Consider the following 15,788-nt stretch of genomic DNA (forward strand, 5'->3'; position numbering starts at 1 on the left):
TGGTCAAATTCCAAAAGTGTTTTAGGAGAAAAAATATTGTTATTTAACTTCTTAAAAATAACTTCTTCTTTTATCAAAAAAGCACTACTATGTTCCCAAAAGCTTGGTCAAATATCACAATTCTCTAAAATAAATGTATTATTAAAGAAAATAAGATTATTTGACTTCTCAAAAATTTGGCCAAACATATTAGTATAAGTTTTTCTCGGAAAAGAAAAACACGACTTTACCTTTTAGCACACTTATGGTGAGGTATTACAATGTGTTAAATTGCATGATTAATGTCAAAAAGTCGAAACTGTTAATGTATACTAATAAGTAATTAATCTACTGATTCTGGTGATGATAATACTTCGTATACATTGTTTGTAACCATCGGGCGGTGAGATTGGTTGTATATATATTACTTTTTTCTGGCACATTTATTTCAAGTAGTCATTTTTTCTGTACATTATATTAATACTTAGTTTATATTGATGAAATTCGTGATGACATGAATAAGGTATGTAAGGATTTTGAAATAGTAGCCTAGAAAACTACTCACATGTAATTAATTAGTAACTTGCTTCTCGAACTAGATAGGTCAAAGTGAATGTTCGTGTCTGTCCCTATATACCAACACTATATATTGATATTTCATAGAGGACAAAATATCATTTGTATTTTTTTTCTAACTGTATAGTTGAGTTGTGATTATGTTTTTCCTGGGCTGATGGTCTATTAAAAATAGATTTTCTATTTTCACAAGGTAGGGTTAAGATTTGCGTACACATTACTCTCTCCGGACCATACTTATGAGTTGTTGTTGTTGTACAAAATATCATTTGATTCCTTCTTTCCCCTATTATAATTGATCAAAAACTATTTAGCTTTAGATGCTTTATATCCTTTATAAGGTTTGAAATGCTATGCAGATGAACTGCACTAGTCCACAATTCCTTGATTAGAGAAAGGCTATAAAACCTCAAAATGGAGTAGATTAATACCCAAAAAATCTTAACACCATAATGTAAGATTAGATATTTAACAAACATTCCATGTTGCTACAATTAACGTATTCCCAATTGATAAACAAAAAATTTCGCAATTTTCAACATTAGGTTAGGAAGCTCAAGCATAGTTATTTGTGTAGCATTTTCACATACTTTATTACTCTTATTGTTGTTATTTTCCATGTTCCAATTTATGCGATTGTGTTCAAATTTCTAGAGTAAAACGAATTATGGAATAAAACGAATGAAAATTTCGAGAGTAAAACGAATTTGAACTTCGTAGTTTCTACCTCCTTAGATTGTCTACTCGATGAAAATTAGAATTAATGGATCAAAAAAATTCTGCTATGGAATAAAAAATGTTAAGGAAGTTTTGGACCAATAGTAAAGTTATCTCTGTATGATTTATAAATTACGAGTTTGAATCGTAAAATCAATTATTAATACCTACATTACGGATTTTTTCCGGACCTTATATGAACATGAGTTATTTCGTGGACCGGGCTAACCTTTTATGTCAAATAAATTTTTTTGGTTATTTGGCCAAAATTCTACTCCTATTGTTTATTCATCATTTGACTGGTACTCTATAGAAAACGCCAAAACCAATTCTTTCGAAACGCTTCCATTACTGCAATAATCCAAAACCCTCAGTCCTTTTCCTCCTCTTTCAGTAATAAAACCAAGAGCGTCATAGCCCTAGTTCTGCTTTTTTGCATTAATTCCACCTCTCTCTCCCTTTCCCTATATTTTCTCTGCTCTTTCAATTTTCAAATTGTGAATGATATGCTTGGTATTTTCTCGCCATTTCAATTTTCTTAACCGTATTTTCTTTCGAATTTTCTCGGGAAAATTAGCATTTGAATTTCTGGTACTTCTAGAACCTTCATCGCTTCTCAAATGGATAATGCAGCGATTCTAAAACTCGGCAGTCTCAAATGCGTTGGGAAAGTTTTACGCATTGTTGAGTTGTGCTTTGTGCTTCTTCTGTTGTTATGGATCTCCACTCGCTTGCCTTTCGCGGTGAAAATCTCCGGTGAGTATTTCCGTCAACTCGTCGATGTAATACTTAGTCCTTGCTTCATCTTCATCCTATGCAACTTCATCGTCCTCACTCTCCTATTGAAGTCCGGCGGCCGCCTCTCCGGCGACTACTCTTCCACATTCCGCAATGTCGATGAAACTGAACTCTACGACTCGTTTCTCGAAAATACCGAGTTTTCGTCTAATTTCTCGTCCGAAAAGGAAGATCTAGAGATTGTGTACGAAGATAAACAGATGATATTTGAAAAGAGCTCAGTGAAAAATGAGGAGTCACGTGGTTCCGACGAAGAAGCGGAAACGATTAAAATTAATGCAATGGAATCAAAAGGTCCGATGAGGAGAACGCAGTCGGAGAATCTGGATAGGAAAAGTGTAGAGGAAATTTGCGTAAAGTTTCAGAGATCGGAGACAGAGAAGCGCCTGAAAGTTGAAAATTCCGGCGAGGTATCGCCGTCAACGGAGACGGCGTATGGAGTTGACGAATTAAGTAATGAGGAGTTTCAGAAGGCTATAGAAAAGTTTATTGCTAAGCAAGTCAAGTTTCATCAACAAGAGAAGTTGGCTATTGTCCTTCATAGCCAAGCCTAGCTAACTTCTAAATTCAAAAAAAAAAAAAAAGGAATACTGAAAATAAGTGCGAATTATTAGTTTTATTCATAAATAATAGGAGCCGTAGATTTGGTATTGAAGCAGGGGTACTAATCGATCTGAGCCGTTGATAATTGCAGAGAAGATGAAGTTTCCAATTTATTACAAGCATGCATGCAGTGATCGCTGTTTTTAGGATACTGAGCTGATTTTTAGCTTCAGAGAGATTAGAAAGTGTTAATTTTTTCGTTTTCTAGGTTAATATTGAAACGGAGAGATGGAAAATAGGGAATGTATTCTCAATTTCCCACTAGATATTGTCTGCTAATTTCAAGGCATCTTACTATCCTATATTGTCAAAAACTTCGTTTCTTTGTTTTGGATAAAGTATAACACTAACACTAAAAGCGCCAGTTCGGTGTACGAGACATCTTGTATTCATGCGAGGTTCAGAAAAAAGTCGTAACTCAAAAAATTTCTTACTCTAATGAAACATTAGTGACTAATTCTACGGCTCAAACCCGTAATATATAGGTCATATGAATACAACCTTACCATTATTCCAAAGTTCCCCTTATGTAGCACTAACATATACCAGGTCAAATATGATCTCTATGGAAAAAGTCCCTTTAATCCAAACTAAGTAGGCGTTTGGAGATAAGAATTGTATAATTCGAAAAAATAGTGAAAAATTTTCAAGTGAAAATGATATTTGAAATTTAGAGTTGTGTTTGGACATAAATTTTAGTTTGGGTTATTTTTGAAGTTTTGTGATTGATTTGAGTGAAAATTTTGAAAAACAGTTTTTTGCAGTTTTTAAAATTTTCGAAAATTTTCAAAATGTATCTTCAAGTGAAAATTAAAAATTTTATGAACAAACGCTGATTTCGGAAAAAAAAAAATTTTAAGAAAAATCTTCCATCAAATTTTATGTCCAAACGGGGTCTAAGTATCGTATTAGCCAAATTAATTTGGTCCGAAAATGTGCTCTTTGAAGTTTGATCTAAAAGCCTGAAGAGAGATAAAGAATAACCTGAGAAGATATAAAGAGCAATTTAGTCAATTAGCTTATGATTAATGCAATGAAATAATCTTCTTAATGGATATAACAAAATCTTATACACATTTATTTTGGATCATCTGAAATTGAGAGGTGTCAAATCCAATTACTATCAAAATGTGGGTTTAACTCCGACTTTTATGCTGATATTCTCTGCACTACCTTGTAATAATGTGAATATTTCTTAACTCAACTAAAAACGCATTACGGAGTATATTTTATTAATAATACTATGGTCTATGGTGATTGGCATTTGAAACATAATAGGACAAATCTTCTAGTATTAAACCAAAGAGAGATTTGTTTACCCTAAACCTGTAAATGCATGACTTATGTTATTTTTTTCAATATATAACGCACTGTATATATAGTGATATATTGTTTCGAGATAATCTTTCATAAAATGGGATAACGTTGTAAAAACTTGCCTTCCTTTTAACTTTTCCAATTTGATTTGATAGAAATGACTTTTGATTACATCACATGAAAATTTGGCATGCCAAATTATTTGGATTTCACAAGTTGTCGCCTCTCTCAACAACAATTACTAGTACTCTACTACTTAATGAGTAAGGTTGCAAAAGGCATTTGAAGCTTTGAAAAGACTAATGAAATTATGAGGTTTTAGCTATAAAAGTAAGCATGGGCAGTTGAGTGTCATTGTTTAGATTATGTCCATTCCTGCTATCCATGCTTGATGAAGTAATAACAAACTTATAATTTGTTATTACTATTACTATATTTATAATAATATGATGAAGTAATAACAAATTCAAGGCTCAATCCTTCCTTTTTTAGTGTCATTTATTTAGGTAATCTAATCCTATGGTATACCAAAACTTTCACTCATAAGCAGAGTCACTAAGGCAATGGCCTTAGGCCCTCAAAATATTTAGGGACTCAAAATCTATAAATAATACATATAATATTTAATAATTATGTATTATTGATAGAAATTTTAAATTATTTGGTTAAAATAGTTATAGCTAAAAGTTATACCTATCTTAAATTGTAGTTACTAGTTGTTTCCTGTCTTTAATTCGTCCCAACTTAAATCGATCTTCCTACAATGTTAGTTTAGAATAATTTTTCTTAAATTTTTGAGTGCATTTGTAGATATTTTTTAAGCTACTTTGATAAGTAACTATTAAAATTCGTCCTTAACATTGAATGACTCTTGAAATATAGTAGTTACTATAGTATTATTTGTTTCAACTTATATTTAGAATTAAAAGTGCTAAGAAAAACTGTATAAGTAGAAGAATACTCTAATCGGCAAACTCAACCAGGTAAAAAGTATTAATTCAATTACCGTTAATAATTTCTATATCAGTTACCTCGGTTGAAAAAGTGTTTCAAAACTAAATCAATAAAATTCAACATGATAACACAAGAGAGATTAAACAAATTGGTTTGACAATGACAATAATTAAAACTGATTATAACTTCTTTAGATTTCGATAAATTATAAGAGTTAAAAAATAATTAAAAATATTTAAGATATCACTTTTTATTTTCACCTTAGGCTCATATTAGGTCGAGCCGCCCCTCAGAGTGTCCCACTTGAAGACAATGTGCTTTTAACTTTTTCCGAAAAGAATTCCACAACATATATAGGAAAAAGAAAAGAGAGAAAAAAAGACAGTGGAATTTCAAGTGGATAGAAAAAGATAGAGATTCTTTCCTTCCTATATAATATTTGAAAGTTATTAATCAAAATTGTCCTTATTTTGTATATTACCCACCCTAAACAAGTATTACTTACAAATTATATATAATTTATTATTAGTGCCTTAAATTAGGGGATTTAGTTACATCCTTTTCCTTTTTTCTCTCCTCTCCTCTTTCCCCACTGCCGCCTTTCACGTCAATTTTTCTTTATTTCTTTATCACTTTCTCTCACCGTGACTAATTAAGTTTCAAAAAATTTCAAAAGCCATGGTGTTAAAGAGAAGCAGAGAAGAAGAATCAGTACTATCAATAGAGAAACTAGCAATGGCGAATTGTGTAGATATAATGAAAAAGAATCAATCATTGGGACGTAAAATCTTTGAGTGCAAAACATGCAAAAAATAATTTGATTCGCTTCAAGCACTTGGCGGACACAGAGCAAGTCATAAAAATACACCTATTAACAATTTTGTCAAATATGTATGCAGTCCCTATTGAATTCAAATTTGGGTTTTCAAAAACCATTATTTGTTTGGATTGAGTATTGTTGCAAACAATTGAGAAATATTATTTGGAGTTTATATCTCAATTTTAAGGGTATTTGGTGAAGATTAGACTTGGTTTTGGTTGAATTTCATATTGAAACTCGAAGAAGAAGAAGAAGAAGAAGAAGAAGAAGAAGAAGAAGAAGAAGAAGAAGAGGAGGAGGAAGTGGAAGACGAGGAAGAAGAAGAAGAAGAAGAAGAAGAAGAAGAGGAAGTGGAAGAAGAAGAAGAAGAAAAAGACGACATGACATACATTATACTTACGAAATTGTAGTAAAGTTGTAGTAAAATTGTAGTAAAATTGTAGGTAAATTGTATTCTGTTGTTTATATATATTTTTTATTTGAATATTGTATGAAAGTTGAAAAATAGTTGTATGATGATAAAATCTAGTTGCCTCCCCATGTATAATTTGAGAAACTGGTGATATTTGACATAACAACACCTCTTGGTATTTAACTCTAATATTCACACAATTAAGCATCACGAAATTCTTCTTTAGTAAATGTCTTTCAACGAATAATATTTATCTGATTATGCTATCAGCTTAACACAATTGATTTCCTTAAACATGCATTACTTTTCGTAACGCGGAGGAAATTAAAACTACATTATAAGCACCAAAAGCCTGCAGGTCTATCACGTAACCAACTTGAAAATAGGACTCCTTACTACTTAGACAAAAGGCACTACTCAGTACTTGAATTGGCACAAAGACATTTTGAACTTATCGATATTTTGGACAATTATAATCACAAGTTATGTGGTCAAATTACATAATCAAATTTTACCCTCAATAAAACTATAGTCAATTGCGACTTGGAATGTAATATTGAATTAGTCACATTGCATTTGATTTTGTAATATTGAATTACAACTAACTATACAGTATACACTTATTTACAACTAATCTACAATTTATCTACAACTTTCATACATTATTTTTTCCCACTTAAATACAACTACAATATCATACAACTTAAATATAATTATTATACAAATTTTATATAATATGTCTTTTGTATATTTTGTATCTGATTAGTATACATTTTGTGCATAATTACAACTAATCTACAATTTATCTACAACTTTCATACATTATTTCTACCAGTTAAATACAACTACATCATACAACTTAAATACAATTATTATACAAATTTTATACAATATATCTTTTGTATATTTTGTATCTGATTTGTATATATTTTGTGTGTGGTGTGTGCTTCTTCCTCTCTAAAATTCCAATCAAAACTAACTCTCTTAATACAATTTTGATACATATCAATAACTTTTTGTAAAAAAATAGTATTGATAACTTAAATACAAATTTTGTACAACAATTCATACATAATACAACTATTTTTCAACTTTCATACAGTATTCAAATAAAAAAATATATATAAACAACATAATACAATTTACCTACAAATTTACTACAAATTTACTATAATTTCGTAAGTATATTGTATGTCATGTCGTCTTCTTCTTCTTCTTCTTCGAGTTGCAATCTGAAATTCAGCCAAAACCAAGTCTAATCTTCACCAAAACACCCTCAAAATTGAGATATAAACTCCAAACAATATTCTCAATTGTTTGCAACACCCAATCCAAACAAATAATGATTTTTGAAAACCCAAATTCGAATTCAAAGCTTCAAAGCTTTTTAATGGTTGTCAATGGTGGAGAGTCAAACATCTTCAAAATTTATTGATTGATAATTTTAATTTGAATACCAATTGTGCAATATTACTGAAATTTCTACACCAATTGTGCAACACCTTCAGCTCTACATTACTGGAATTTCATTAAGCATGGAATTGCTGCTCTCCTTCCCTTTGCTCTACATTACTGGAATTAGGGATTCAGAGATAGAGAGAGAGAGACGGAGAGAGAGAGAGAGAGAGCGCATGAGGGAGAGAGAATAAGGATATTAAATAATAGATTCATAATATAAAGGGAAACTTATTTAATTCCTAAAAATGTACATAATTGGTTAATTTGTATATAGTATGTAATTAGATTGAAACTTGAATAGGGAGGGTAATAAAGTTTCAAATATTGTATAGGAATGTAAAAATTTCAAAAAGATATAACCGAAATACTAATAGTGATCCACGCGTAATTTTACTTTACTTACTGTCTAATCTCCAAATCAGTTTTAATTTTAAAATACAACAACAAACCAGTTTTAATTTTAAAATTTACGGATTAAAGTTTCAGTCTAATGGTTGCATTAGAGTTACAATCTAATAGTTACGCCTCTATAATTTCTATTATGTATTTCAAGTGATGCAGGACGCCGATCCTACAAAATGAAATTGTTTCCTTTTTTTCTACTTCCTAACATTCTCGCTTAATCCAAAAATGATAAAAAGAACATACTTGAATTTGGATTTCGCCTAAGCCTTTACTCTAACGATAAAAGTGCAACACATAATGTGTGATTTAGACATACACTAGGATTCGAATTTTATTACAGATAAAATCTTACTAACATTTAAGTAGAACAATTTTATTGCTAATATTTTCTTTTCTTCTTCATTTCCTCCTTTCCATTTTGTCCTCCCCCCCCCCCCCCCATGTTTCGGAGGGAAACACCATCATTGTATTCCACCAACAAGCCAATAATCGAGATTGAGTTTGCCTTTTTAAGCATTTAAAATAGTAGCAACTATCCTTCTCAACTAGAGGAGTCTACTTGTCTTTCAGTTTGCATATTTGCAATCATATTGTTTTAGTAGTCGTGCCAAACACTTTTTTACCATGCATATTTTCCCCTTCCTTTCTCTTTTATATTTTTATTTTCTTTCCTGAGAAAAAAACAAAAAGTATGATATTAGTTCATGGGTTGCCCCAGGTCTATACCACTATCCTGTACAATTCCTTCTTCCTTTTTTTTTTTTTTCCATTTTCATTTTTCCTGCTCTATTTCCTGCTAAAATTTGGCTGGTAATCACATCGGCCATTATCCAGTTTATGGTGAGATCCTTGGGACAAAAGTTCAATATTGCTGGCATGAGAAAGTAATAATAATGGCAGTACATATATAAAGCATAATGTCTTTAAGCAAAAAGTACGAAAGACGACAATATACGCTCTATACCCTGTCAATAACTATGCAATTTTAGGAAGAGGATTGAAAATGTAACATAAATAGAAAAGATCAAAAGAAAAGTTTAACCTTTGATTAAGTATGCCAATCTAAGAATAGGATTGGAAATGTAAGTACAAATAGAAAGAGCAAAAAGAGAAGTTCTATCTTATGGTTAACTATACCAATCAAGGAAGAGGATTGAAAATGTAAGCACAAACAGAAAGAGCAAAAGAAAAGTTCTGCTACTGCTGTTCCGTTGAATGGCTTGTGACAGTTCTTTGTTACCAAGTTCCACATTCTTGGTTGCTTCAACTGCCTGAAACGAAAAACCATAAGTTCACACAAACTTATAGAACAATGAAAGAACCGTAGATCGTGAAGTTTGTTAGTTCTACAAGAAAATGGTCACATGGGAAAGTTAATATAGAAAATGAAGAGATAGTCAGAATTATTTAAACAAAAGAGAGAAAATGACTGACTTGTTATATTAACAAGATAGAAGTTCTATCCAACTGGAAACTAAATATCTACAATATTGCTAACCTGCTCATATAATAGCTCTATCTGTTGGGCCTGTTGCAAAACATGAGTTGACATAAGATGGTTCAACGCAGACATTTCCACCATCTTTGTTTCTGTTTCTTGAACATAATCCAGGAGACTGTTCAGCTCTACCTGCATCATGTGAGTAATCATAGTAGGTAAGAGTACAGGAAAGTAGATTGTGATTTTAGCCTTCACATGTTGCTTGTTTTCCGGAACTAAATCCTCTAACAGCAAACTTCCTACTTACCTGGAGGGCACGTGTTTCATTGTCCAAAAGTTGTTCTTGGACTCTAATAGGTGCTGCTTGTGATATATCAGAGTCCCTGATCTCTGAGTCCCTTTTCATGTCGGGGTCGAAACTACTAGACACAGAGGCCTCTGCAGCATTTGATTTAGTAGAGTTCTTCCGTTTCCTTCTTGGTGTTACTCGGTTAATAGCATCTTGAAAGCGTATTGCCCGCAACTTGTCAAACTGTGACGTGACCGAGTGAAGCTTTTCACTTAAAATTAAAACCTACAGCACAAAAGCAAACAAAAATTATAGGAATATGCATCAAGACTCCTTTCAAATTCCTTAGCACTCTATTATAAGAAAGCATCTCGCCCTTCATTCTTAGTGGGCAGCAAGTGGTACTGGAAGACGGGTAAAAGAAAGTAGAAACAGCTTTAGAACTGTTTTCAACTGAATACAAACTTAGCATAGGTTGAAAAAGTATATTTTCAGTGTCAAGAGGTAAGTTAATAATCAGCACAATCTAGCGAGTTTAATCACACTATCTCAGAGATACTGTTATGCAGATCACAGAGCCACCACATACTTTCCACAAAGAAAATTTGGTGGAGAACAATCTCAGATAGTAGAGATCCACAAATTTAAGATAGGATGATGGATACTCTCCCAGTGGAATCACACCAAAGACAACCATCCGAAGTATTTCCCCCCAACATCTGAGTTCATTTCAATAATTCTCAACATTAAACAGGCTATTCACAGAAAGTACGAAACACCGAGAATGGGGGAGAAAGTATTGTGATATGGCAACTACAATACTGTTGTGTCAATTGCAGAACAATCACAAAAAACGTCAACTTTCCTAATAGCAAAATGAAAATAAATCTTTAATTCGAATAATCTAAAATAAGCACATGGATGCAAGAGTTTTAACAGCGTCACATCAAAGAAATCAATTTAAAAAATTCCTGTAACATCACAGGCCATACGATAGTATCTTTAATTCAAAGAGTATCTATGAAGTCACTTCATAATTTCCTAATACCAGCGGAAAACGGAGAGAAGATGCTTCATAAAGCAATTATAATCAGTTATAAGGATATTTGATGACTATATTGTATGTAGCGACCGTACCACTCCATGCTTGTGTGCTATAGTATCAGCATTCAGATTGTCACCCTTGAATCCAAGCCATCCCTTTGAATGTGCATCTTCCTCATTTATACTATTCTTGAGAACATCTATCTGCTCTTTGCATGATTTTACAAAAACAGTAACCTGCAGAAGTTGTGTTAGTAAAGATCCTTCTAATTTTTTTTTCCAATTCTAACTTCATAATCTCGACTAAGTACATTTGCATTCAAACACAAAGCTGCAGAAGGAGCATAAACACAAAGCTGCAGAAGGAGCACTAGACACAAAGGTGCACAAGGAGCACTTTCTCGAGACTCAAAAGTTAATCAAGACATCAAACTTGACAAAGCAGGAAAAGCGGACAAAATTTTACCTTGCAGGGAGTAAATTTTTATCAGAAGTGGACTATATAAGAAAGATAGGAAATCAAAGAACAGCGAACTTCAGTGCAGTAGTGTCAATTCTGTAGGTCATAGTTTATGGTCTAACTTGGAATGAGAAGTACTATGACCACCAATTCAATTTCTATTGGTTTCATCCTACAATTCTCTTTGTTATTTTCCAAGATTCTGTATTATTGACTGCGCTGAACTTAATACTGTTTATAGGGTATTACAAAAAGTTTAAGCAATATAAGAAAACTAATAAGTTCGTAACTACATACAAGATCAAACTTTAGAAAAATGTTCAACGTGTGTCACGACCAACTCATTGGTTTTTCACATCATAAATGTGGGCCAACCCTAAAGCACTTAGTAGTCTGGTAAGCTACTCAACAATTATTCAAGGTCCAGGAGGAGTTTGGAGTTCTAATTCCATGAATTGGGAATTGAGGTTTAGAACCCTCTCCCCTTCCACTACTGCCCATAGTCTTCCCTGCCACTCAAACGAAAGATAAAATAAGTCTTTTTTTGGAGAGGTATTTTGCTATATTTACTCTTTTTACTACATTTGTACCCAAAACTAGGTTAAATATGGTCTCTTTTCATAAGATTATGGCTTTTATACTGATTGATTTAATTCTAAATATTTTTATGCACTGCAAGATTAGCGCCTATAAGGAGAATGAATGTGAAGTGAGATTGGATGAGATAGCGGTGCGGTGCCCAAATGCAAACAATTGAGACATATAGACTGAGTTTTCCAAGAGAGTGGCATGATAGATAAACATGTACCACATAAAAGTCGTATAGATGGTCGAACTAGAAGAATGCTACAAGAGATTTATGTACAGATGATACTTAATAAAGTGAAAGGCTAATTCTATAGAATGATTCTGAGACCAGCAATATTATATGGGAGTAATTGTTGAGCCTCAAACGCTAACACGTCCACAAGATTACTGTCGTAGATTGCGTAAATTAAGATGAATGTGCATCGTACAAAATTAGACAAGATCATAAATTATCACGTCAAGATGCAAGTAGCATACATAGAAGGATAATATAAGAGAATGTCATCCGAGATGATTTGACCATGCCTTCATAAACCTCCGAAAGCACCAGTTCATAGAAGCGATACTATGGTAAGTTGAAAGTTCTAAAAGGTATGTGGTAGACTAGAATCATGTGGTAAAAATATAACACAATGGAAGGAAATGAGCCATATTGGCGATACCAACTGATTAAGATTAAGGCTCGTTGTTCTAAGACTTATATTTGGACAGGGTCGGGATACGTGTGAGAGTTAAAGAAAAATTAGTTTTAGATAACTCCTAATTTGCCTTAGCAGACACATTATTTACAAGTATTGGAGTGAAAAGGGCCCCGATACAGCAAACCAGATATAAGAGACTCCTGTTGCTATTCAGACTAGTTTGGAATTGAATATTTTATTAAATTAAAAGGGAGCAAATCACTGCCGATTAACGGACAAATTGAATAATTGTCTCAAACATGTAATCCTAACTCCAATCTCACCCTTAAGCCTATAAATCAAGAGGTAGATACCATTGTAATAATCACATTATTAGTTCCATTATTATTTTGATCTTTGGGATAAGGTCTGCGTACACACTACCCTACCTACCCACGGTGTGGGATAATACTGGGGTATGTTGTTGTTGTATTATTTTCATCTTTAAGACACTAGCTCATAATGCCTGCAATGAGACAAACTTATGATATGGTCTTATCCTATTTGCAAACCGAAACACCCATTTGTTCTCATAAAAATATATTTTATACTGAAGCATCACAAAACAAGAATAAATATATTCAGAAATCCAACATCGCAGCAAGTAGAAGATAGTTTAGCTAACTGTCATGTTTTGGAATAACAGAGAGAGAACAAAAAAAGAAGGGAAAGACAGACATCAAGTATGTAATCTTACTTCATGCTCAATGCTATCCCTCTCTTGTTCTGTTGTACGGTGCAAATCAACATAATCCTTTTTGTGTTTCATCAAAAATTGCTCTAGAGCTCCAATGCTCTCCAGCTGACGAAGGAAAATTTTGGAAAAAAGTTTTCAAAGCACAAGCAATATAAGAAAAGAAGATAAGCAATAGGTGTAAAGAATATACCGTTTTAAGCGCAGCTCTAGTGAATCCTGACCTTTGCCGAGGTTTATGCATGATAAAAGATGCCAATAACACAGCTGTTTTGGACTGTCAGCAAAGATCTAAGTTCAGATGAAATATAAGCTAAGACCTGATGGAGTATGCCACAGGCTAAAAAATAATACACAGCAAAATATATATTCTTTTTTGTCCATTGAGGTAAAAAGAAAAAGGAAAAACGGGAAAGAGAGTGTTGAAGTTCATTTATATGGAATACTAGCTCTCATGCAAACAAGAGAACAGTAGCAAATTCTTTGTCAAATTATTATAAAACAGAGCCACTGATCTGCGGACAGTATAACAATTGAAACGTAAGGAAGTTATAAAGCTATATGCACGATCAGAGCCTACACCAGAGGCAAAGGATAGTATGGATCACATAAGCATGAAGATTCATCAAGACAATTAAATGTACCTCACATATGCACGACATAATTCTTTCGAACCAAGAAAAGAGAAAAGCAATGAGCTGAATAAGTTAAATGTACCTCATCATATCCCAAAGACAATGCCGAACGACGTGCAGCATCTTTAAAATCTTCTGTTCTGTCTCTAATTTTTGACATTCTTTCAAATTGCAGAGAAAATTCAGAAGACTTCTCCCAATCAAATGATGCAGTTTCAATGGTATATAGTGGTCTGGTATATCCAGCAAAAAGCCGAAGATATTATTCCTCCCACATTAATCTCTACAAGAAAATGAAATCAGTAAGTTCCAATTCATCAACTACAATCTCATGTCTAACAACTTATAATCGGAAAACAGAAACAATACAAGTAGTTGGAGATATTAGTTGTCAAGTTCTCTAACATATTAATCCTGGTAAAAAATAATTATATTAACATTACTCGTGGCCAGTGTGGATGGACTAATTTAAAGTTATGGGATATTTCAACTTAATTGATATCAAATGCTTAGATCCTGGAGGAGTTTTAATGAATGGGAACTAGATGAAATTAATCAGTCATTACACTCTTTGGAACCTGTAAGTCTGGATGTCAACAGGAAGGAGTCTCAGATCTGATTAGCAGGTAATGAAGGCAAAAAAGTTCAGTTTAAAGTTGATCAGTTATTACATTCACATTTTTTCATATTGTGGCCTGCTTTTTGCTTTGCGCTGACCGAAAATTAGTGTAACTAGCTGGAAATGGAACTGAAAGAGTAACAAACAGGAAATAAAAAAAATAAAGCAAAAGGAACAATTTCATTGCATAAACCCTATTGCTATTACAATCGTGTATATAACCTCACTGAGCTCATGAACCTTCTATAACAAACTGATACCAATTTTCGAAATTGATTACAACTATAGTCATAAAAATTGTAAAGCTCAAAATCGAAGCAATTGTAAGAATGTAAGTTTTAGTGAAAATCGCACAAAACATAGAAATTAAACTCGGGCTTTATTTATAGAGTTAGAGCAGAATCAACGCATTGTAAATCCAATATTAATGGTAGATTATGACTAAAAATAACGGGAAAAGCGCCTCAAGAGCAAAGGGCAGAGAGCGCAATTGACAAAGAGATAACTTACAACTTGAGTTTCGCCGCCGAAAGAGCAAACTCGCCACCGCCGGCGACGACTATCTACTTCGGCCGCACTGGACTAATTCGAAATTGATCGATCCTTCGTTCGCGATCCAACCCGCAAGAAGGGATTTAGGCGGAGTGAGAAATAATAAGAGAACGAATAAAAAGAGGAAATGCCTTCTCACTTTTATAAGAAAAGTGTTTTAAATTGGAAATTTTAATTATACACCCTATTTATTATAAACCAAAATCATTTTAAAATATTATTTTCTATAGCTACCTTTTAAATTTTATAACAAAATAGGTATTTATAGTATATACTACCATTGAAATAATTTATATTTTTCCTCTTTTTTTCTTTCAACTAGTATCTATGTGCGTACGATGCACGTAAATCGTAAGTCAATTATTTATGTGACAGAACATTTCAATTTTTATCTTATACAATACTACTCCAATTAATATAACAACGTAATGTAACAAATTAATGTGCGTTTGCAGACACCGTATTCATCATCACATGTTTTACGTCACTCCAAATTATTTTACCTCATATTAGCATCAATCAAGATTTTATTAATCAATTATTTCTATATCATTAACCTTCTATTTTTCACCTGTTTTTGATTCCAACATGCAGCTAGAACAAACTCCCGATAACTACATCATCCCGTATAATAAGTATCTATATATCTCAAATTTATTACTTCTAATTATTCAATATCTTTAAAGAAGAAACTTTAGTTGTTACTGGCCTTCCGCTAAAATATTACATACGCTCAAGATTTATTGA

The 15,788-nt window shown here is 32.6% G+C and overlaps 2 protein-coding genes across 2 annotated transcripts; one reads left to right on the forward strand and one right to left on the reverse strand.

The window, feature by feature from the left end:
• The first annotated feature begins 1,573 nt into the window (after positions 1-1,573).
• Positions 1,574-2,975, forward strand: LOC104113320 (uncharacterized). Its single transcript, XM_009623447.4, has one exon. The coding sequence runs from the start codon at positions 1,893-1,895 to the stop codon at positions 2,622-2,624; it is 732 nt and encodes a 243-aa protein (XP_009621742.1). The 5' UTR covers positions 1,574-1,892; the 3' UTR covers positions 2,625-2,975.
• A 6,088-nt stretch (positions 2,976-9,063) lies between these two features.
• Positions 9,064-15,157, reverse strand: LOC104091075 (syntaxin-81). The gene is made up of 8 exons (XM_009596331.4): positions 15,000-15,157; positions 13,953-14,153; positions 13,429-13,512; positions 13,239-13,343; positions 10,907-11,050; positions 9,788-10,054; positions 9,538-9,669; positions 9,064-9,310 (listed from the first exon to the last, which is right to left on the reverse strand). The coding sequence occupies exons 2-8, from the start codon at positions 14,028-14,030 to the stop codon at positions 9,167-9,169; spliced, it is 954 nt and encodes a 317-aa protein (XP_009594626.1). The 5' UTR covers positions 14,031-14,153; positions 15,000-15,157; the 3' UTR covers positions 9,064-9,166.
• Between the last annotated feature and the right edge of the window lie 631 nt (positions 15,158-15,788).

The sequence above is a fragment of the Nicotiana tomentosiformis genome, chromosome 9 (genome assembly GCF_000390325.3).
Source record: "Nicotiana tomentosiformis chromosome 9, ASM39032v3, whole genome shotgun sequence".
NCBI lineage: Eukaryota > Viridiplantae > Streptophyta > Magnoliopsida > Solanales > Solanaceae > Nicotiana > Nicotiana tomentosiformis.

Bases quoted from the DNA above. Each gene is read 5' to 3' on its own strand.
- LOC104113320 (XM_009623447.4), top strand. From the start codon at position 1,893: ATGGATAATGCAGCGATTCTAAAACTCGGCAGTCTCAAATGCGTTGGG.
- LOC104091075 (XM_009596331.4), bottom strand. From the start codon at position 14,030: ATGTCAAAAATTAGAGACAGAACAGAAGATTTTAAAGATGCTGCACGT. The intron at 10,055-10,906 runs GTACGGTCGCTA...TTTGTGCTGTAG, and splicing joins TAGCACACAAGCATGGAGTG to GTTTTAATTTTAAGTGAAAA. The intron at 9,311-9,537 runs GTTAGCAATATT...TTTTCGTTTCAG, and splicing joins TAGAGCTATTATATGAGCAG to GCAGTTGAAGCAACCAAGAA.